The 22,113-nt window shown below is 42.2% G+C and overlaps 2 protein-coding genes across 3 annotated transcripts in view; both read right to left on the bottom strand.

The window, feature by feature from the left end:
- Positions 1-22,113, bottom strand: part of tiam2a (TIAM Rac1 associated GEF 2a) — an 89,665-nt gene that overhangs the window by 66,507 nt on the left and 1,045 nt on the right. The window contains exon 1 of one of the 2 annotated variants that reach the window (XM_035387776.1): positions 6,886-7,124. The exons of the other annotated variant lie outside the window; for it this stretch is intronic. The gene's annotated coding sequence lies outside the window, so the exon portion shown is untranslated. Of the gene's footprint in view, positions 1-6,885; positions 7,125-22,113 lie in introns of those variants that run through there. 2 annotated transcript variants of the gene reach the window in all.
- Positions 17,035-22,113, bottom strand: part of scaf8 (SR-related CTD-associated factor 8) — a 40,820-nt gene continuing 35,741 nt past the window's right edge. The window contains exon 22 of the mRNA XM_035385012.1: positions 17,035-17,049. Within this exon, the coding sequence (XP_035240903.1) occupies positions 17,035-17,049 (15 nt within the window). The remainder of the gene's footprint in view (positions 17,050-22,113) is intronic.

The raw sequence follows: 22,113 nt of genomic DNA, 5'->3' as shown, positions 1-22,113 counted from the left end.
GAGGGGCTTCTCCCACTGCCTGTCCCTTTTGTGCATATATTAAATCCCATAAAACCTGAATTCACTCTAGCGCATGGAATTTCCCCAAACATTTACTGAAAGGGATTCCACTGAGAAAAATTTTCTTCAACGTGTTCAAACATTTCTTAACTTTAATTTAAGGAAGTTGCACTGGCATGTCCTGGCCAATAAAACAGAGAATAGTTATATGAATAAAGCCAGTCAAAATACAGTTTTCTTGAAACAGGAATGAATACAAATCTCAAAATTGGTCCCTTGCTCGGGTGCAGCATCAGTGGAAGTTTATGTACAATTACATAATAACAAAATGGAGAGGACTAGGTGGAGCGCAAATCTTCACGTACATTATGAGCAGTTATTACCAAAAAGTCACTGGCATAATCAAATTACTGTAAAATGTCTTCTCATCTATGAACCCACAAGTTTTCAGAGGAGCTCATACTCCTCAATCCAACAGGCAAATTACAGGAATCTTATCCAGCTCAGTCAGTAAAAGTATACATCCATGCACCATTCTGCCCAGAGACCAGCGGGTTGCACTGCATTCGCATAAAAGTCTCTGACAAAGTTTGAGACTTGTAAGCCCTCAAGATAGCACATACTCCCCTGTCCAAAAAAGGGACGCACTTAAATAAGGCCTAAATCTCCATTCACCAGGTTATTATAGTGAAAGGTGTCTGAGCAAAAAAGCTGACTAATATATAAATACTGTATTTTCTCTCCTGTAACAAGCTACCCTGCACAGCGCAGACACCCACACACTGACACACTAGACACTATGATCATTCACTGACTGCCTGCTGACATGATGATACCCTTCCATGCTAGTCACCTACAAATTGATTCCCTGGTTTAAAAACTACTATTAAATGCAAAAGCCAGACAAGTAACGTTACCTGTCTTCACATGCTTTTCAATGTGTGCGTAAGCTTGAGACTGATCATTAAACCAACCACTCAAGTGACACTGGAAAAACATGCCTGTACCATTCTGAAACTGAAGGTCTCTCAACAGTCCTGCAGTAAATGGCTGAATTTTTAGAAGGGGTTACAGTTGTCAGATGTCTCGAATGGGGATTATAGTTAAAGTGTTTCAGTTGTAGAGCATTTCCCCTACATTAAGAGTATAAAGGAGAGGCTGTGCTGTTAATATAATACAGCCCCCCCTGCTATATGGGTTGGATGGGCGGTCTCCTCACACAGTGGCCATTCATTCCTCTGGGGTGGGGGACCTGGGGCTGGAATGCTACTAGGACTATGCTATGCTATTCTACAGTCTACTCTCCACACAGCCCAGTATGAATGCCACAGTTACAGTCACAGCAGCTCACCAGAGCTCCAGTTGTTTCGTAGTTGTATGTGCAAGACGTGCATTTCACCCAAACCCCCCTCCCCTTGCCAGTGACTCAAAGCTTCCCCACAGCCACAGAGCCTGCCTGAACTGGAGCTTGTCAGCGCCATCCCAAATTCTGTCTCCCTTAAGAAAAAAAAGGGTTGGAGGAGGGGAAAGAGAAGTGACCCTTGTGACCCTCGTGGCCAGTGGTGACTAATCCCCATAGTAGAACTCATTCACAAAAGCAGTGGGGTTGCCAGAGTTAAGAGAAATCCTCTCAAACTGTATCAATTTCTGAATTTATAAAATATACATTGCCTCAATAACATACCAGGAGTCAATTGTAGATGGGAATATTTCTGAAATATTTGGAGGAAACACACCACAGGCATCTGGCAACCATGAGCAGCAGATGTGGGAGAGTAGGGGGATGGGGAGCCATGCGCTACATCGCACTGCAGTTGCACAGACACTCACAGCTGGGAAAGATGAGAAAGGCAGGATTCACCCTGGTCTTAAAGTGGCAGCGCTTGGGAGTGAATGGGCATGCTTCACTGCCAGACACCAGCTTTCTGTAAACAGGGAATGCCCGCTCAAGTCTGCAATGCAGTCCCTCTAATATTAGGATCACCGCTAAGAAGGACTTGAGGAAAGCCTCTCTAATGACACTTGAATGTCGCCAGGCCAGGAATAGCCTGGCACATAGCATCTGTGCATAAACATTCCGTACTCCAAAGCCAATGCAACCCCACAATCAACCCTCAAAATGTTCAGCAAGGAGTCTTTTTAGCTTTCTTGGCTTTTCTGAACCCTGTCAGTGAAGAACCATAAATAGGAGTAGGATATATTGGCGAGACGTCATATCCCAAACTTTGAATATAGCACACTGGTCATGACATTTGTATGTCAAAATGTATTTTCTGACAATATATTGTCAGAAAATATATACTGTTATGGCACTTATATTATATATAAGTGCCATAACAGAACATATGGTGATTCTGTATCATTTTATTCTACACCTTGTAACTTCTCTGACAATTTCAACGGTGTCATTCAAGAACCTCAAATCCTGGTTCAACAGCTTCTGGATCCAACACAAACAGCATTAAGACCTGTCCCTGAATTTCCAAGGGGTGGGACACATCATCAGAGAGTGTAGGGCATTGTTCTGAGATGTTTAGCCAGAGAAAGTCACAGGAAACAATTCAACACCTCAATCTGGCCTTTAGCAATGTGGCCAAAAAAAATGTTTTTGAAGATGGAATATCTCCTGGTTGTAGAACCAATGGAGGCGAAAGAACTGCATTTCTGCGCCCAGGCTCCAGTCTTCATGCAATTTCAGATAATAGAAATTCTCCCATTTAAAGTAATTTAATTTCGCACATTTATTAAAAGGTAGCCAAAGGGAGGCAATAAACTGGAAAGGATTGAGGAAGTGTCGGTGTGCAGGGAAGTCATTCCCAGAAATAATGCATTTAGAAATAATGCCTTCCTTCTAGAGGTAAGCCGTAGTCCAGATGCTATCATGAAACCAAATTGGCATTTTCAATGACTCTAATCACTTCTGCAACAAGACATAAACTCAAAGGGATAACTGAAGTGAATATAATAGGTAGTTATGACCTTTCCGGTTCAAGCACACAGCTGCGATGTTTTAATCTTATAATCCCATCTGCAGATCTTGCCCTCAAACAGAAGCTCTGGACCTGCCAGTGAGTTCACCTCAGTCCACATTTAGCTTTCGCTTTGAGCACAGGGAGAACGAGTGACTGCCAAGGACAATATTTGTTCAGTTTGATTTTTATTTCCAAGCCAACTCCTCAACATCACCCTTCCTTTCCTCTCTCAGTTGGCGTTGACAACACACCGTTTCACTACACAACCAGTTTGCAACAATGAGACAGCCTTGCTACAGTAAGAAAAAAGTCAGGTCAGAATTTGTTTCAGATGTTCTGAAAGGTTAGTTGTTGAAAGAAAAAAAAACAGCAAATCAGACTCTCAAGAAAACTTCTGGAAACCATTAGTTCAGACGCACGAGCGGAGTGTGAAATCCCTGACAAGACTGTGGTAATAATATAATGTATGGGGGGCACACAGAATCATTGAAACATTTAGAGGATGCAGAAAACAGAAAGTGTTCTTACACCATCTTAGAGCATGTGCACTTGTTCTTGGACAAAACAGTGTTGACGTAAGCGAGTGGATCCAAACACTGGCACAGCCCCTTGGCTTAGCAGCAGTTTTCAACTCTTGAAGTCAATTGCAATTAAAAAAGAATTCTTCTTCGAACAGCAGCTTCCTGTGTTCATTGACACACAAGGCCTTTTCTCAAAGTTGAGCCCCTGCTCCCGCCCATTCTTCTCCCCTAAGCTTCGGAGCAAAACAGCGTTCCAGCATCCAAGCTGATCGCTTGTGCTGTGGTCAATGCCAAGACTATCACACAAAGACAGGCTTGAAGTCAAAGCAAAACACTAAATTTAAGGTACCTCCCACACACACACACACACACACACACACATTTGTAGACCTGCTTTGTAGATCTGGGGCAACATTTGAGCCGCATATGACCTGCAACGACCTGCATATAGCCGAAAAATTTCAGTTGAAATAAGCCAAAATGATGGTATTGGCAAAGCCCAAATATTTCTGTCTTCTCTTCATAAAATGACTAAGTGCTTTACAATTCTTGGGTTACAAGGTTCCTGGTGACCACCCACTATTAATAATAAAGAAAAAACAGGAAATAAGGAATGTTGTCTTTCTATATCGTGCTTGCTTTCCAGAGAAAATGGGTGCTAATTAAGTGGAAAATTCACCATGAATCCCATTGCTAGAAACAGTAGCGTAGCGTAGTTCTCCAGTGAGTGTTTTCTCAGCTCCGCAAAATGTAACTCGTGCAGTTAGACAAAGGCTCAAATGTGCAACCGGCAATGGTCCATTTGCTCATTCACAACAAAAGCACGTAAGCCCTGAGAACTGCTCATACTCAAACTACTCGTGTGCTGTGCTAGATGTATCATACTCAGCATGTTTAGACCAAACACCAACAGTGGAAATAGTGTCCACCACATGACAGTCCCTACGTAAGAGCAGTGCCAGTCACTGCCATAAGGTACTGATCCACACGTGATAGCGTTTCCTTCTCCTTCCCCTTCACGCCGCAATGGCCGGTCAACCCGCAGTGGCACTCTGTCATAGCCTGTGTCTGATTCTCAGATGACAGGATGTGATCTCCAACGGGGCATCACTCAAACCAGCCACTGGCTCAAAGACAGCTGGTGTTAACGGTCTCTCCAGGAAGCTGTCTGGTATTTACAGCCTTTACCAGGCACTACAGTCTTTGCACACAGACAAGGTGACTCTTCCCTTTGCTTTACAAGACTTTACAATATATTTGCAGCTGCAAAAAATATTTAAAGGGATACTGTGTATTCTGGTATGCTATTCCTCAAAAGTAATTTCTTTCTGGTTAAACAACATTGGAAGACAGCATATTGGAAGGTTGCCACCTAGTTTTTACATAAACTGCCATAAAATTTTGTCCACTTCTTTTAGCCACTGAAAGGAATGAGGATGCATGTTAACAGAGATCTCTTTTCAGAACTTTCTCACAGTGGAGAAATGGTCTCTATTCACCTGCAAAGAATGTGACATCAAGCACGGATGTTAAACCTCTTTGTGCTAAGCCACGGGCAGACACCCTTATATGGATAAAAGTGTGCCGGAGGCAGAGGTGAAACATTCACATTTCCCAACACTTCAGAATTAATGACTGGCACTCTCTCTCTCTTTCTCTCTCTCGCTCTCTCTCTCACCCACTCACTCACTCACACACACACACAGCCTTGCAAGAAGCCTGAAACCAAGAAGAGGCTGATATCCATAATTCACACAAACACAAGTGCAGCAAGCATCTCCTGTGCTGCCTAATACTCTATCGAACCTCAGAACCCACTATAGGAGATGAACCTCTCCACTATAAGAGATGAACCCACTATAGGAGATGAACCTCTCCTGGTATAAACTTAAAATAATGTCTGGTTTACGCCTGAAATAGCTATGCAAGCCATAATATATTGTCTAGTTAACAAGCGGCAATAAGAGAGACAGAGCAGCTAGATCACAGGGGCGCATCAGGTGCCCCATAGGGGTGCCCTAACCACGGTTTGCCATGAAAAGCAATGTCTCGTATACTTTCTTGCCAAGTAACCGAAATACCAAGGCCATGGTGCAACATACCCATGGTACCTGAAATTCCCCATCAGCAGGTGGGGCTTCTGTCATAGAAAACAATTGTTTTTTAGATGCACGTTGAATCGAAGGGATTATGCCGCAAATATGGAGGCGGGAAAGAAGGTGCCCTTGCAGCATATTTTACGCGGCCTGCGCTGTTATTACTGGATACTGGATACGTTCGGAAAGAACAGAACAGTCCGGCCAATACTTTCAGACTAGTCCTGCATCTGGTATCAAATGTAACAAACGTCTGACGAAATAAGTCTGTCATATTATGAACATTTTGTTTACAGGTTGTTCAATACAAATGAATAGTTAACTACGTTAATAAGGGCTAAACTTTACAGTGGGTTTTGTGTAGGTCTTAGTCGGTGAGTAAACAAATTCGCCATATGCATGGCTGTTACCAAACACGTGGTTTAATTTCATCGATATTATTATGCATGTTTGCATTTAATTCTCACTATTTGGGAAGCAGTGTGGTTGTGTGTTCGCATATATCTAGCACTTAGATCAGCCATTGTATAGGAAACTGAAAGAACAAGACCAATGCACGGTCATTGAAATCATCGTTTTGAGCGGCTGATGATAGGCAATGTACGGCAACCCAACTACTTTTTAAGTAATTTTAAAATAACCGTCTTAGTAAAAAAATAAAAAAATGTCTCCATGCTAATTATAACCCGAAACATTTTCCAAAGGACTTATGCTGGTAAAAATTACTTATGCTGTGCCTGTCACAGCACAAGTAACCAAAGAAACTGGTGGTAAACATTTCACAAGATTTTAGCAGCCACAACAAAAATATAGCCTAATATATTGTTACTTCAACATAGGCTAATTAAATAGTATAGGCGATACATTAATAATTAAGTTACATTACCCTTCTTTAGCTACCAACGTTTTTAGTTTTAAACGTGATGACTGGTATTTACAAACTATTCACAAAGCTATTTACAAACCTACAAGAATTCGCCTAGTGTAAATATGAAGAAAGAAAAAACAACAGTTCCCTGCAGTGCAAATTCACCACTGATACAGTAAAAAGATCCATAGAACAACACGAGAAACTTGTAGCACTAGACGAATCTAACGAGTAGAAAATGTGTTTATATAGCGAGGCGATACATCAGCATCATCTCAGATAGTTACTTAGGCTACATATTACCTGAGCCAAAAGATATGCCTTTTGATATATTTTAGTATGCGATTTACAACGAAGACTAGAGTGCTTGGAGCGTGGAGCAGTAGTTCTAGTGATTTACGAAGAAAAATCGGTGCTACTTGACTTACCAGATGCTGAATTCCTAATTCAAACTTTTAAAGTAATTTGGTGAAGTAATCGCAATGACGGCTTGCTGGTTTTAAGCAAATCTCGAGGGTGTTTGTTTTATCGTTTGCAATTTAGATACTGCAGGCTACTTTACATATTTGTTCCGATTATTCCAAATTATGAGAACTTTCACCGTTCCCCCAGTCTTGGGCGTTATAAAGGAATTATCCTCCTCAATTCCTTCTGTGGACAGTCTCGATAATTCAGCGTACATGTACCACACAATGTTGAGCCGGTAAAAACCACACCTCCAGCTCATTGACGGACAATGGCATGCACCTATCACAGCAGGGCAACTGGAATACTTAATATATGCATTTACAAAAGACCAATTATTGCACCAATTGGGGTGTTAAAGCCGTTACACTCTAGAGGTCATTTCAGAGTTGCGGAGACACACAGACTCTGAAATCATATTAATATGACAAATAAGTGATTTGATGTTACGTCCAAATAATGATTGGCTTGCTTTATCAAAGGCATTACTACAATAACGCCACATATTCACACATGGAGCCTACAGGTTATAGATGACTTAATAGGTTGAGACTTGAAGTTAATTTCCAAAACTAGATAACCTAGTTGTTTATGATAGTGGCACGTTCATTTGACCCAAGAAAATTAGTTCTTATTGTAATGTAAGAGAACGTTTATTTATTAATGTCGATTCGATGTTACATGTAATGGCATATACAGACGTTTTATATTATCTTAAAGGTTAAAAAAAAACTATATATAAATTAATAAAACGTGAAAAAAATACTTAAAACGCCAGAATTGTTTATCATTTGTAGCCTACTCCTAAACGTACACATGATAAACGAGAGGGAGAAATGGTTCAGACTTACGCTTCCTTTTCAGTCTTATTTATTATTTTATTCAGCTAGTTTCTGCCTTGAAAAAAAATGTTTTGGTATAAAAACGAATACAATATCATAAAAGATAAATTACGACATGCATCAGTGCTTGTATCTGCATGCATATTTCGGATTTTAAAAAAAACCCGTTTCACCAACCAGAATGATTTTTAACAGCATGCACGACTAACTTTAAGGATTTCCAATGAACGTCTTGACCTCGTGCAGGCCTGCTGTGACTTAATCTTCAGTCTTTATACAGTAAAATGCCCAGTGTTAATTCAGATCTATCGGAATAGTCTACATATATGTACTCTGCAAGAGTTAATTTAACACTGGACATTTTACTGTGTATTCCACAAGGGATATAAAAAATAAAGTAGGCTATTATGCGTTTATTATGCTATTATTAATTTAGCCTATGCCTACCTATAAAGACGGAACCCAACCACCCCTTCAGTAAAATAGCATTTCACTGATAGTACTCAGATGTGGGCTTGCCTATGTAACGCCAGCTATCAACACTGCACTGCAGATGTTCACTCGCAACGGTTTTTCCCACGGGTAGGCCTAGTTATCAAATCCAGGTGTGAAAGACTGGGGGTGGGGGTCCAATGAACGCCTACCTACAATCACTCCCCACGTGCTAATGGTGTGCCTTCAATTCAATCTGGGATAATAGGTAGGCTACTGTATAGGGTCGTCATGGTAATTGGGTCCAAGCAGTGCCCTTTCATTCCTGACAATGCATCCTGTGCTGCACGCGCCGACCGTTACTGCACTCTCTTTCGTCCATATTCAAAGAGACTGTAGTTTCGTCATGGTAATTGCTGTGGTCATTTTTCGTGTGGTGTGTAATGGGGCTGCCTGGAGAAATGTTGGAGCAGTTTTTTTCTGGAGTTGGCCTAGTGTGGCCCGATGGAGACTGTGTGGAGGAGCCGAGGACGACTCCTGTATTTCCACAAAGCAGACGGGATTAACTTCTCAAGGTAGCCGCAATTCCCCGCTAATTTTTAAAAATTTCGTATGACGTAAATTGCCTACATTTTTACTGAATTTAGCCTACAGCTACTACTCGAACGACAGCCATGTTACTGCGACTTCAAGTGTCATATTTAGTTAACTGATACAGACATTGAGAAGGGACGGAGAAGGTAATTATTTGACAGGTACCATCTGGCAATTTAAATTCGAAATCTATTTCTCACAAAATACTAGTGTTACTAGTCGGTTGTGAGTGGCACTTGGACGGATATACAAGCTCCAGTAGAAAAGGTAAATTAGCATACAGCATGGAACTGAAGTGGCTAATCCTTGCGAAGGATCACTGTCTCGAGATCCCACGAGTGTCCGACACAGAACTGCTTTCTCGCTGCCAGAAATATAAGGGCGTCTAAAACACAGGATGTGGCGCGCGCTTTCTGAAGTTTCCATCAAGCGCACTCTTGACCATCATGCATTTTCTATACTAATTTCCAAATTCTGACAGTGAGATAGTTTACTAATTGGTGACAATTAGGTGACATGCTACGCTGTGGTTTTCTCCAGAATGCTCAAACTTTAGACAACATAAAGCGTCTGAACAAAACACTTTCTTGGCTAAAAAGGCGATAGATTGAGGTAATGGGAATACGTTGCCCTGGTGACACAACGCTATGGTCACAACTGTGTCTAGTTCGCAGCCTGTACACAAGCTGTTGCCCCACACTTAAACAGGCAGGGACCGTATTTGAGCAAGCCCTGGTCTGACCCTCTCCTCTTAGTGCATGCCATCATTCAACCCAATTTGGTTTGGTCCAGTCTCAGGCAGGAACAAGACTTTACCGCTCTGCATGATCCAATGCTGCCAACTGGAGGTTATTGCAAGCTTTATTCTTAGATCACGCCACCCGGGCAAAGACAAATGTCTAAAGTGGACCAAAAGAAAACATACTGGGTGCTGGTTTGCTTGATGTAAAGTCATGGCATCTGCCATATTATAAAATGTGGTGAGAAGCATTCTGCTGCCTTTTTTAGTGTTGGCACGAGCCACAACTCTAAAATACTGAATAAGCCTTCATCATTCAGAAAATGGTTCATACTGATTGAAGGATCTGTTGTGAGAAGTGTGCTTGTGGACTAATAAAATATTATCTTGATATCTTTAAAAATGGTTTAGTTCTGCACCACTTAGAGAGGAAAATTTTCACACCCATAATAATAAGGCACAAAATAAGATAACCATATGATGAAATTTATACTGATTCTGCTTGATGTTTAGAAATTATTACATTTATAAATACTTAATATATTATTACTAATATATTGAAAAAAGAAATTCTACTGCTACCAGACTAACTTACTTGGTATGTGGGCATGGAACAAGGTGAGATACTGTAGACTTTCAAGTCTGCACTTGTGCCCACGTACAGTTTGCAGCTATTTTATTTTATTTTTTTTATCTGTAGTAGACAGACAGCTGCCGATAATAATTTACTTCCTGGCTACTGGCAACGTAGCCAACACATTTACTGTAAATTCATAACATTTTGGTTATGTGTACCTAACAATTATTAATTTAGGTCTATTCGCAAGAGGTCATTATTCAGCGACCTCCAAATATATTTGGACCGGCGCACGTTTTTATTGTCACGGCTCTGTGTTCCAGCACTGTGGAATCGAATGCAGACTGCCAGCTTTAATTTGTGGGTATCTTCATGTCGGACAAACAGTCTAGATATTGCAGCATGTTTTGTTCCGAGTCCCCCCAGTTTTATGATATGGTTTCTCTTGAGCAGTGCCCTGAAGGGGCATATGTTTGGAGTTCACTGTATTTGTAAAGTTATTGGGGCTGCCAATTGTCCCCGACAATGGCTTTCAAGTATTATTTACATAAAAATGTATCTATTGGTATATATTACAAAATATATGTAGTGTCATGTATCCGGATTGTTACACGCATTGCGTCCAAGCAGTCAGTAAGTGTTGCGGGTGAGGAAAAGGAAACTGCCCTTGTGGCAGTTTGGACACCGGTGCTTCAGATGGGGGGATATTTGTGAGCTCTGCTGGATGCAGTGATATCTATGCTGTGAACTACTGTGTCTTTCTGTGCCACGTTCCGAAGAGCTGCATTGAATCCAAACACTTCTCAAATATTTGGCCTACTTTTTTTTGAACTGATTGTTTGTTTGTTTTTTTGCCCATTTTGGAGCAACTTTGATGTTTAGCCCATTTAAAAACAAGAGGAAGAAATTAATCCCAAAAGTGAGATAACACAAAAAGGGTGAGGACCATGTTCAGGCACAAATGTTTGAAAGCACGCAAATTGAAATATGCTGTTGTTTGGTTACACTTTGAAAGCAAATATTTTAATTGGAATGAAACTAATTTATTTGAAATTTGCATTATGTTTGAATCATGAAATTGGTTATCATATCCCTATGCAAGTATTTTTTTAATTTATGCGAAGCTATTGTCATATCACTGGTGCTTGCATCTTAGGCACTAAGAACATTCAACCTTTAGCTTTACCAAGATATTCCTGCAGCTATATTATGTATAACATGTTCAGAGCCTGTAAAATGCAACTGGAGGTATCCAAGAAGTCTGCAGCCATTAGCACATGCTGAAAAAACCCTTTCTCAGATATGTGGGGATAAATATAGAAAAGGGCTGAAAAGTTACTGATGAAAGTTTCCTGTTTTTAAATATTATGTTAAAGTGCAGACTGTCAACTTTAATTTGTGGGTATTTACATCCATAAACCATGAATTATGTAGGAACTGCAGCACTTCTTATGCATACATATATTGGGGACCAAAAGTAATTGGACAATTGGCTGTTCAGCTGTTTCTTGTTCAACTGTGTGTTGCTGCATTGTTAGTTCAGAAGCAAGAACACACTGGTGACCTCAGCAATAGCAAGGACCTCGTTAGACCACGGAACACCACTGTAGTGGATGACCAAATAATACTTTCAGTTGTGAAGAAAACCCCCCTTTTCAACTGGAAAATAGATCAAGAACACTTCAGGATTCAGGCATAGATATGTCAAAGACTACAATCAAGAGAAGATTAGCCTACACCAACGTGACCTCAGAAGGTTCACCACAAGATCCAAACCACTGGTAAGCCTCAAGAACAAAATGGCCAGATTAGTGTTTGCTAAAAAGTACATTAAAAAACAGGAACAAAGTCTTATGGACAGATGAGAGGAGTATTAACCTGTACTAAAGTGATGGAAAGACATAAGTGTGGAGAAAGTAACAGCTCATGATCCAAAGCACCCCCCCCCCCCTCACTAAGGCAGTGGAGTTAGAGATATGACTGCTACTTGATCTGGCTTACTTTTTATTAATTATGTGACTGCTTACATAAACATTTTACCTGCTCAGATCCAGTCAAATTTCTCATAGCTCATTGGACAGTGCTTCACTGCAGTAGGACAAAGAGCCCCAAACACACTGCTAAAGCAACCAAGGAGTTGTTCAGGGCCAAAATGTTCTTGACTTGGTTAAGTCAGTCACCCAACCTGAATTCAATTCAACCTGTATTTAAATTGCTGAAGACAAGACTGGGGAACTATGTAGCCTATAACAAAGGCTGTAATTCGCACATGGATCATCCAGAATTTATGCAAATACTTCTGAACTAGAGCTGACAGTGTGCACTTCAACCTCATATCCATTGTTTCATTTCAAATCCCGTGTGCTGGAGTACAGAGCCAAAACAACAAAAATTATGTCACTGTCTGAATACTGATGGACTGCACTGTGTAGACGCACACGCACACGCACACGCACACGCACACGCACACACACACACACACACACACTCAATGTGGCATTTCATTTATTTGGCCCCGTTAATAAACCAGCAGTTGGTCTATATTTGCTTTTTTGCATTTAAATATGGACCCACTAAAGGTTAAAAATGCATTGCTAATAAAGCCTGTGAATATATTTCTAGAGTAAAAATGTGTTAAATTATTTAACTATTTTATATTTCAGCTAGGCATAAATGAATAAAAAGCGCAAAATTCAGTGTTTCATGGAAGCTGTGTTAATGTTTGTTACTTTTGTTTTGAAGAAAGCTCTAAAATAATTTGGATATGATTTTTGAATGGGATTATTTGGTTTAATTATTTTTGTGAAAACATTCCCTGATATGAAATATTCCAAATTGAGGAAAACATACTGCTGTTCAAAACTATTATGCACAGAATCACACAAACTGAAAAGCTATTGGCTTGTGGAAACCATAATTTAGTGCATTCTTTTTTTTCCTTCACTATTTAGATTGAAGTCAGGACAGTTGCCACAATAGTTCATGGTGAGTTCACATGTAAAGTGCTAAAATCCAAAATGGATGCCAGCATATGTGATGCATTCCTGAGGTAAAGAGGTTCTTGGGGTTCTTGAGGAGGGCCGTATTGAACATATGTCATAAAATGCAACAGGGTGGCAGTCATGTGATTGCTGGCACCAATTGGCTTTGATGACACTTCATAGTTTGTACTTAGCGTGCCCATATAGTACGTAGTTGTGTGTGCATTTTTGTGTGTCTGCAAACTGTTTGGGACTTCTGAAGAAGAAAAACAAAAAAAAAGTATGTTGTGGTACCTCTGGTCATTGGCGTCCTACTAATCATAACAAAATCAGCACAGCATTTGCCCCCCTTAATGTGTATATAATAATTTAAAAAATACTGTGCCCCCACTTATGATTTGAGGTAAAGAGTAACAGTCATGCTTTAGATAAATGAGTAACATACCATTTTTTTTCTTCCATAGGCTACCACTGCCTTCCAAACTGACAGAAATGACCAATGTGTTTTTCCTTTTTTTTATGGACAGCGCAGCATCCCACTCAGACAGGCTGCGTACTGTACGTTTATTGAGTGCGGCTGAGGTAGTCATGGCAACAGTGTGTACCAGGAGTGACATTAGAAATGAAAAGCACTCAGGCCTATGTAGAACATCACAAAATAAATAAATAAAAATGTGACTGAATTATAGTCCATTGGGTAGCATTTTTGTCCCCAGCAGACCAAAAATGATATTTTACCTATATATGAAAATGTCATTTTTTAATTATTTATCTTTACTTAATCACCTGATATGTCACCTGAGAACTCAATCCTAATTCACAACTAAAACCCTAAATTTGTTTAAAGATTGAGAGAAGAATCATTTGTACAGATTTAATGCAGTTCTGCTTGTATGGTTTAATTTTGTGGAGATTCCTGCCGTACCTACCATTTCCCCCTATCTCTTTGCCCCAGCTAGGCCTATATCTTACAAGGTTTCCCCTTCAATAGCCTACATTAGGCTGAGCAGACCTCCCTGCCTAAAAATATAAAAAATATATATTTATGGCAATGTCTTTGTTTCAAAACTAATTTACTATGATTTAAAAAACAATAGAAAAAGTGTTCGCTTAAGCGCCCTATTTTGTAATCTGTCTTCGGAAATGGTCGACAGTTCAATTTGCGGAGTGTGTAGATTCCCTCCAACTCCCAAGCATGAAGTAACAGCGTTTTGTTTGGCGGTTACCTCACTATGATTGGCTGCTTGGCCACGTGCAGACGATTTGTTTGGATCGTCTGGATTTTTCACGTGGTTGAGATTTATCCTAGGAAAGCGAGTAACTAGCCTAGGTAATATTGTCATCTTCAGCTAATAAGAGGATCTTGCCACCGAAAAAGGGTCAGGTAAACATCTCATCTTGCTTTTGCCAACAAGTTAACAAGATCAGGTAGAATGGTGACAGTAGGAGCCATTCAGTTGTCGGTGAAACCACTGATTGGACACCAACGTGAATGATAGACGTGCAGCCAAAGTGTCGAAACACCCGGAGTCTATGCAGGGCCCGGCCTGACTTGGGGACCGTTGCTGGAATAGGCCTAGTGAAGCAGCCTATACTAATTCATAACTAAAGTTAGCGACCTTCATTAGAGAATGAAACTCTTAAATACCCCAGTCACAGAGCAGCTTTTACAGTGGTTCCGTCAAGCCAAAACACGGAAAAGTAGGGTACATTATAAATGCATATATTTTGAGGTCTTTGTTAAGATTACATTCAGACTTGACCCACAATGAAATAATTTCTCATCTGTCGGTCATGACCTTCATGTTATTTATTGATCACCATATTTACACAGAACACGGCCATTTGGTAGCATTGCAAGATTCAAAGAGAAAGCCCTTAATTTGAATGAAAAGTCAAAAACAAGATGTAGTTTGCACAACATGAGTGAAAACAGAAATTGCTTCTAGCAGTGGTCACTTCAAGGCAGGATTTTGTGTATTTTACGCAGAAAAAAGAGCCAAAAAGCAGGAAAAAAATACACTATATAGAGTTCTAAAGGCATAAAATTAATCTTTTTTAAGACTACGACGCCCGATGACCCAGACTTGAACTACAACAAAATTGTTTATATTTCTTTGAGCCAATCGTCTTTGAGTCATGACATTGATGTTATTTATTGATCACAATATTTACACAGCAGTTGGTAGCATTGCAAGATGCAGAGAAAGCGGTTAATTTGCATGAAAAGTTGAAAACAAGATGTCACGCTGAAACTAGCTTGCTCAACAAGAGCAATAACAGAAATGGCTTCTTGTGTTTTTTAATATTATTAATCACACATTAGATCACATTAGGGCTATTTGGGGTGGCTCACCACACTAATGGAAGAAAAGAATGGAATGCAAGCGGATGCCCATCCCAACCCCCCCCCCCCCCCCCCCCCCCCGATGCATCTCACCATCCCACCTACGAAAAAATCCTGGGGAAAACACTGTCTTATAGTGAGCCATCGCTGCTCACAGTTCATTCAGCAAAGAATGAGGGGCTGAGTTCAAAAGGCAGAGGTAATGGGAGGTGATGTGAAGAGCTTGACAAGTGTGCCTGACAAGCTCGGGACTTAACCTCCCATCAGCCCATTTTGTGAAATCCTTTGGGGTACTTTGTTAATTGAATGAGCCCTTGGTTGGACAGGGATTAATAATTTGCACGGTCGAGCGAAACAGTACAGTGTAGCGCACAGTCTGTCTCCTGGGTGGTGTATGGAGCTATTGGCCCTATCATCAAACGGTAAAATAAGCTGCGGCAGGCCAATCGTGTCTATGAGGACGTGTGAAAGTCCACAGACTCCCAGGAGGAGACAGAAGGTGTTGAAGTGGTGAAATGGGCCTATTAAATCCGATTTACCATTCCATACTGAAAAATGTTGAGGGTAAAATGTGGTTTTAAAAAGTCTGTAGATCTCAGAGGTGTGAGAAGAGCCTGATTTGTGCAGTAGAACACTGAAAAAGAAGGTAATCTGGACAACCAGTCACTGCCATTCGCTCCCTTATGTCCACCCAATCACTGCCCTTCTCTCCCCAAATGGCCGTCCAATCACTGGTATCATACCCCATCTGGCAAACAGGTTTCCGGGCAGCCAAAGGGCTGAAGCCTCTGCTTCAAACATCAGCGGCTTATGCTACTCTTTATTTATGCAAGATGTTACTAGTGACACATGAGCCACGTCTGCCTTAGTCTTTTGTTATTTAGTTATTTATCCTTTTGTTTACGGAGCCTTGCCAGAAATACAGCTGACTCAGAACTTCTGCTACTATCTAAAGTGCTCCCCGCTCTTACACCTTGAAAAGCAAATCAGACAGCCACCCCCTCGACCCCCCACAGAAAGTGTGCATCAATTGATTCCCCCCACGATGAGTTGTAGAGTGCCTGTATTCTGTGTCTCCCCCTCCACAGCAGATTGCCCTGGCCTGTTTCTACATGGCTGCATACAGTCAACCTTTATCACCTCAGCTCTTCCTTCAGACTACTGCACAGGCCCTAAGGGGCGAATCGAACAAGGAAAGGGACATCAGCGGACAAGAGGGCTTTGTTCGAGGCGACGGATGCGACACGCCCGCTCGACCTCGCCGCTAGCAAAACGACCAACAGAAACGGAAAATCCCATTACTTTAAAAGGCAGAGACGAACTTGGAGGGATCGTTAATAATCTATAATTAACATTCTCGTGAACAAACACCGGCAATACGCGCAGACCGTGCCTGAGAGGGCCTGACAGAGGCGGGGGGGGGGGTATCGTGCCAAACGGGAGACGAACCGAGCGCACGTTGGTTCTCATTTGAATGCCCGGGCGGCTCGTTTTTGCATGGGCGACGCCGGTCGCGGCCGACAGAGAGGCTGAGCCTCAGTGGCTTCGTTTCCCACGCTGGCTTTTTTTCATTGGCCCGCAGTCCGACCCGACAACCCGCTCACGGGCCGTACCCCTGAAGCCGGCAGAACACTAAGGGTATCGCCGTCAGCCGACTCTCTTCCCTTCACACCACTGAACCGCGGCGCGAAGGCAAGTGTGAGAACACGCGGCGGCGCGGTTCTTTTCCTGTTCTGCCTGGAAACCCATTCGCCGGAGGCATGAATAACAAAAAAAAATAAATAAAAAAAACCCTTTGAGTGAACGGTGCCACTTAAACATCAAACGGCTCATGGCGAAAACACAGAAACGGAGCAGGCCGTTTGATTTCCACACTGTGTCGAAAGGGAATCCTTTGTAACGTTTGCGGCGGGAAATACAGTTTTTTCCCACATGAAAGCGGCAGGCTCATCTTTCAAAACAAACAAACAAATGAAAAAGGACTAATTCTTTTATTTACGGAATATGGCGGCCTTTCTCTCCTCGTTCGCGTGGGTGGCGTGGACGTCGCTCAGACCCACGTTATTTCATGACGGCAAATGTGATTTCAGTGCTAGTTTGTACTTGGCAGGATTGTTGTTTGCTGAACAGGTTACTCTACAGGGTTGGAGTCCTGATCTATGTGGTCACTTCTGGCACTACGATCTTTACTTCACTCTAGTGTGTTTCTTTTGCACCTCTGCACCTTGAACTAATGCACTTGTTGTACGTCGCTCTGGATAAGAGCGTCTTCTAAATGCCTGTAATGTAATGTAATGTCTGTTGTCTGACTCAAACAGGCTGCAGTCACTACAGGGCGATCCAGAGCTCCACGCGCCTACATGTTGATCCATCAAACTAGGAAGAAAGAGTGTGCCCGAGTGGGATCCCAGCAGCAGGGCTAAACAGTGTTTTCATTGCCATTGAGTTTCCATTCAGGCCCTGCGTCCTAAGGCAGCTAGCTAGCCACCGAGTGATTTTTCTCGACAGGAAAATTACAGAATACCAGATGTGGAACGCTACAGTAGAATATAGGGCGAGGAAAAGGGGAATGAGGCACCTGAACAAAGTCCTGACTGGAGGTGGAAAATCCAGGTTCAGAAAGCAAAAGTCCTCCCCAGTATTTTGTTCCAATCACATGGATTTGCTAATTAACATAGTTATTCAGCCAGGAGGTAGAACTAATGCGTAAAATCAGCTGGCTGAGTTCATGGGTGGAAGAAGCTGACCCCTGGACTTTGCACCTCTGCTCCTGACTCAGCTGCCAAAACTGTGGTCCTCTCGCTGTATTTGCTATCCATATGCTACACTATTAACAATTATACAAACCCCTGGTTTGTGCATATATTCAGTAGCTTCAAACCTTGCTTTTCGCACACACTCTCTCACAAACACACACCTGAAGTACTGACATCTATAGTCACAATCTCTGGGCAGAGACAGATTTGTCAGCTTTGAAACCTGTCCAACACTGCCCCCACAGACCCTCTCAAGCATTGGCTTATGCAGATACTCAGATATACAGCTAATACCAAATATAATTTTCTTTAAAACGCACACCCTTTCTGGGTGAAATTTCAGGCTGAATTCACAGTCATGCATGCGCGCACACACAAGCAGCGCTGGGACTGAAAGTATGACCGCAATTGCAGTGCTCTTTCAGAACTGCACACCGGTTCCTGAAACAGACTGTTAAAGGAATGGACACCCTTTTCTCAGGGAATGCAAAACTCGCACTGAAGTGAAGCCAGGCCAACACGACTTGCGCTGCGCTAGCACGTTGCCTAGCCTAGATGGCAAGCCTCGCTCGGTTTCCTATCACAACGAGCTGCGCAACTTTGAACCGTAGAAGCGTATACAGCGCCGCAGACACCTCAGCTGAGTAGATGGCACCGAACGCTGAGCCAGCTCTCGTTTCCCACACCAATAACGTGTCAGCTACAGTAGCAGAAGGCTGGGGCGTCTCTCCTGGCACAGGTGCGGCAAGGCCCTGAGCCAGGTCTGCGGCTCGTTTCGCTTTGGGGCGCGGGGTAATTACAGCTCCAATATCAGGACTTAACTACAGATGCTTGCTGCAGGCCCGTGCTTCTAAGCGCATACATCTCCTATTCTCTCTCTCCTTCCATCCTCCTCACACTGCATTTTCCCATCTCCCTCCCTTCTTCTATTTCTCTGACTCCCTCTCTCTCTACCTCTAACCTCCTCACTCTTGTTCTCCCCTCTAGGTTTTTATTAGTTTACTTTTGGAAGGATTCAGACTGGCTTTATTAGCATGATGGTAGTCATTTAGTATTGCCAAATCATTTTTGCTTCCTCTCTTTCTTCTCACAACATTGTAATTTCCAAGGCTGACTGCTGCACATTCAGACTTTATCATTAAACTCTGCAGCCAGCGAGAATTTCTTCCTTGTCTTAAACCATAAAAGGCAGCCTAGTTTTCCTGTAATGCATTTGTGGGCTGATGCACCCCTGAAACACGTAGTCTGGCCTTTTTAAAATGGATGCGTAAATCCAGCAAAAGGCACGTTTCAGAGACAAGCTATAGTCAACAACTAAAATGGCCGACCTACTGAACCTTGCACTCAAATTTCTGTGCCTGGGTTTCTTTACGTAACTCCATCACAGAAAACTCAGATACTGCAAATGTAAATATCCTCATAACCACATATGAGGATATTTAAATTGGATCGGGAAGTTGGACAGAGTCGGCGAAATCTCAGGCAATTCATCAATGAAGAAATTGCCTGTTTCTTCAAGGTACGCTATTTAATGTTTGTTTATTGTGGGAAAAACACACAGCTGTAAAATACAACGGGAGCGGAGCGCTGCAGATTCTGCTTGACGCAGCACTACACCACTCCGCAGAGCCCTTCACGAGCCCTCAGTAACTCGGCCACGGCACCACAGTGCCCTCTGCTGGCCACCTTCAGGGAAATAAGAATCTACGGAAGCTAATTTTCTCAAACTTGGTCCTGGGGCTTCCCTCTGTGTGCTGGTTTTCATGCCAGCAAGTGTAATGAGCTGTTCATTGTTCCAAAGCAGACATTAGGAATGACCTAGCCTGTATGACAGCTTTCATGTTTTCGTTTTTGAGAGAGTTTACCACATTTGACTAATAGACTGAAAATTGAAATGAAAATGGGGTAGGCTAAATGGACAGGCTACATGGTCTCTAAACCACTTGTTGAAAGAGCAGAGTTCAAAGAAAAAGCAAGTGGCTACATTCCGCGGAAATCAGTTTAAAGAGAGCAAACTTCAAAGCTCACAAGAGCTGGAATGGGAATCATTAAGTCTGAGAACAGCTGAAGAGAAATGACACCATTATGAAATATAATCTCTGTTATGTGATGGCATGTCTCATGACAACCAAAGTATGCATGTATTGGTGTATGATATCAACCTATGTCACAGAACATAGGTTTAATATTTGTCATATTTTCTATCCTTGTGAGCACCTTACAGCCGAGAAGCCGAGAACTGCATTTGTGGGCAATATCTCTTTGAACACTAAGTTTAAAGTGAAAAACTCCATTGGTCAGCCTTAGATGGCAGAATAAATTACACAAGCACGGCTGATAACCTCCATTCTGATAGAGGACAGCTGTTCGTGAGTATAGAACCCAACGCATGTGAACAGTCCTACAGACAAAGAGATGATCTGAAACCTGGTGCACTGGAGCGACGGGTGTATTCTCAGTAGCCAGGTTGGCACGAGAACTTGGTGGGATGCCAGTCAGCCGGCATGGCCTACTGCTTCAGGAAGAGATACCACGCAGTCGGGTTAAACTGAGGTCGAGGGACCGACTACCCTCCCGAGCCCCGATTTCTCTGCACGGTGAACGGCTAGAAGTGGCCAATGACGCACAGCCACTAAGCTTTGAATGCAACGTAGCACTGCTCAGCTGAAAGTACCGATACTATAATGTTGCCTATATGCACAGTCTGCAGATCAGGTAATGTAGAAGTGAGGCAAAATGGGGAGGCCTAAGGTAAGGTCTCATGGATGACCAAACCTGTCGAACAGCCAAATTTCTACACAATATAGGCTCACCTTCCAGCGAATAAGGTATACTCTGTAGGAATATGGTCATTGGACTCATTCATAAAAAAGGTATTTGTATTCAGCACGAAGATTTAGTTATATTTTGCAGCAAAATGTATGCCCGGGCACTGCATACTTTGAAGAAGAAAGTGTGTATATACAAATATTTTCCACGAGTTTGAGCAGTCTGTCATTTGGGACCGACGGTGAGGCACTGCGGTGGTTTCGGCTGTCAAGTCAGAGCCGCAGCGTTCTACGGTCAGAGCAGCCTGCTGAACGCCAGGACCGGTGGCGATCAAGACAAGAGGCCGCTCTTTTTGCCCAGCAGGCATTTTTAGACTCGGCAGTCTGACAAGGACAAGCGTCTCGACCTCTGAAGCTAAAACTGACCACGGCAGTCCCTTGTCCTCTGGCTGTCATGCCTGCACAGACACTGCGGACTCTCCGGGGTGTGTGCGGGGGTAGCTGACCCATCTTAAAAATTCAGAAGCGGTAGTATGAGGGAAAAGTGACGGCTTGCTGCCTATAGTATCGCTGGTAAGCTACTCCCTCCGGTCTCAAAATTGAAATGCGACGGGACGATTGACAGAGAGGGCGTTATTTATTTTTTTATATAAACATTTACTGCCTGGAAACAGGGACCCTGCCTAAATTGGGAATCGTGATTGGATGGCCTTGTCAACTGTGAATGAGAACCTACTTCCTTGAGGAAGCAGCGAAATCCTAGTTGACGGCCATAAAGAGTAAGCAAAGCCATTGCATTGCTTGCATTGTCTTTCGGGAGTGTGGCCTACCATGGCAACACTATGTGGAAATGATTCTATACGCTGCTTTAGAAAGGGATTAAAACCATTCTTGTGAGTCATTTAATTAATTTCTTACTTTATTGTTCATTTTACTGGCTGCCAAAATTTTGTGAAGTGTAATTTAGCAAAACTTGCTTCCTTATACAAAGACAGGATCAAGTGCACTTAAGACTACGAATGGCTCAACACTGGCAAATTTTCTTATGTCCCTACATGCATAAAGGCTGAATTTGTGTAAAAATATCCTTCCATTTCTGATTAGAGGGATATATACAGTTCACAAAATAAAATCCTAGAGCATTTTTATCAAACA

This window comes from Anguilla anguilla, chromosome 1, assembly GCF_013347855.1.
Source record: "Anguilla anguilla isolate fAngAng1 chromosome 1, fAngAng1.pri, whole genome shotgun sequence".
Lineage (NCBI taxonomy): Eukaryota > Metazoa > Chordata > Actinopteri > Anguilliformes > Anguillidae > Anguilla > Anguilla anguilla.
Note: the sequence above shows the minus strand (reverse complement) of the source record. Positions and strands in the feature narration are given on the sequence as shown.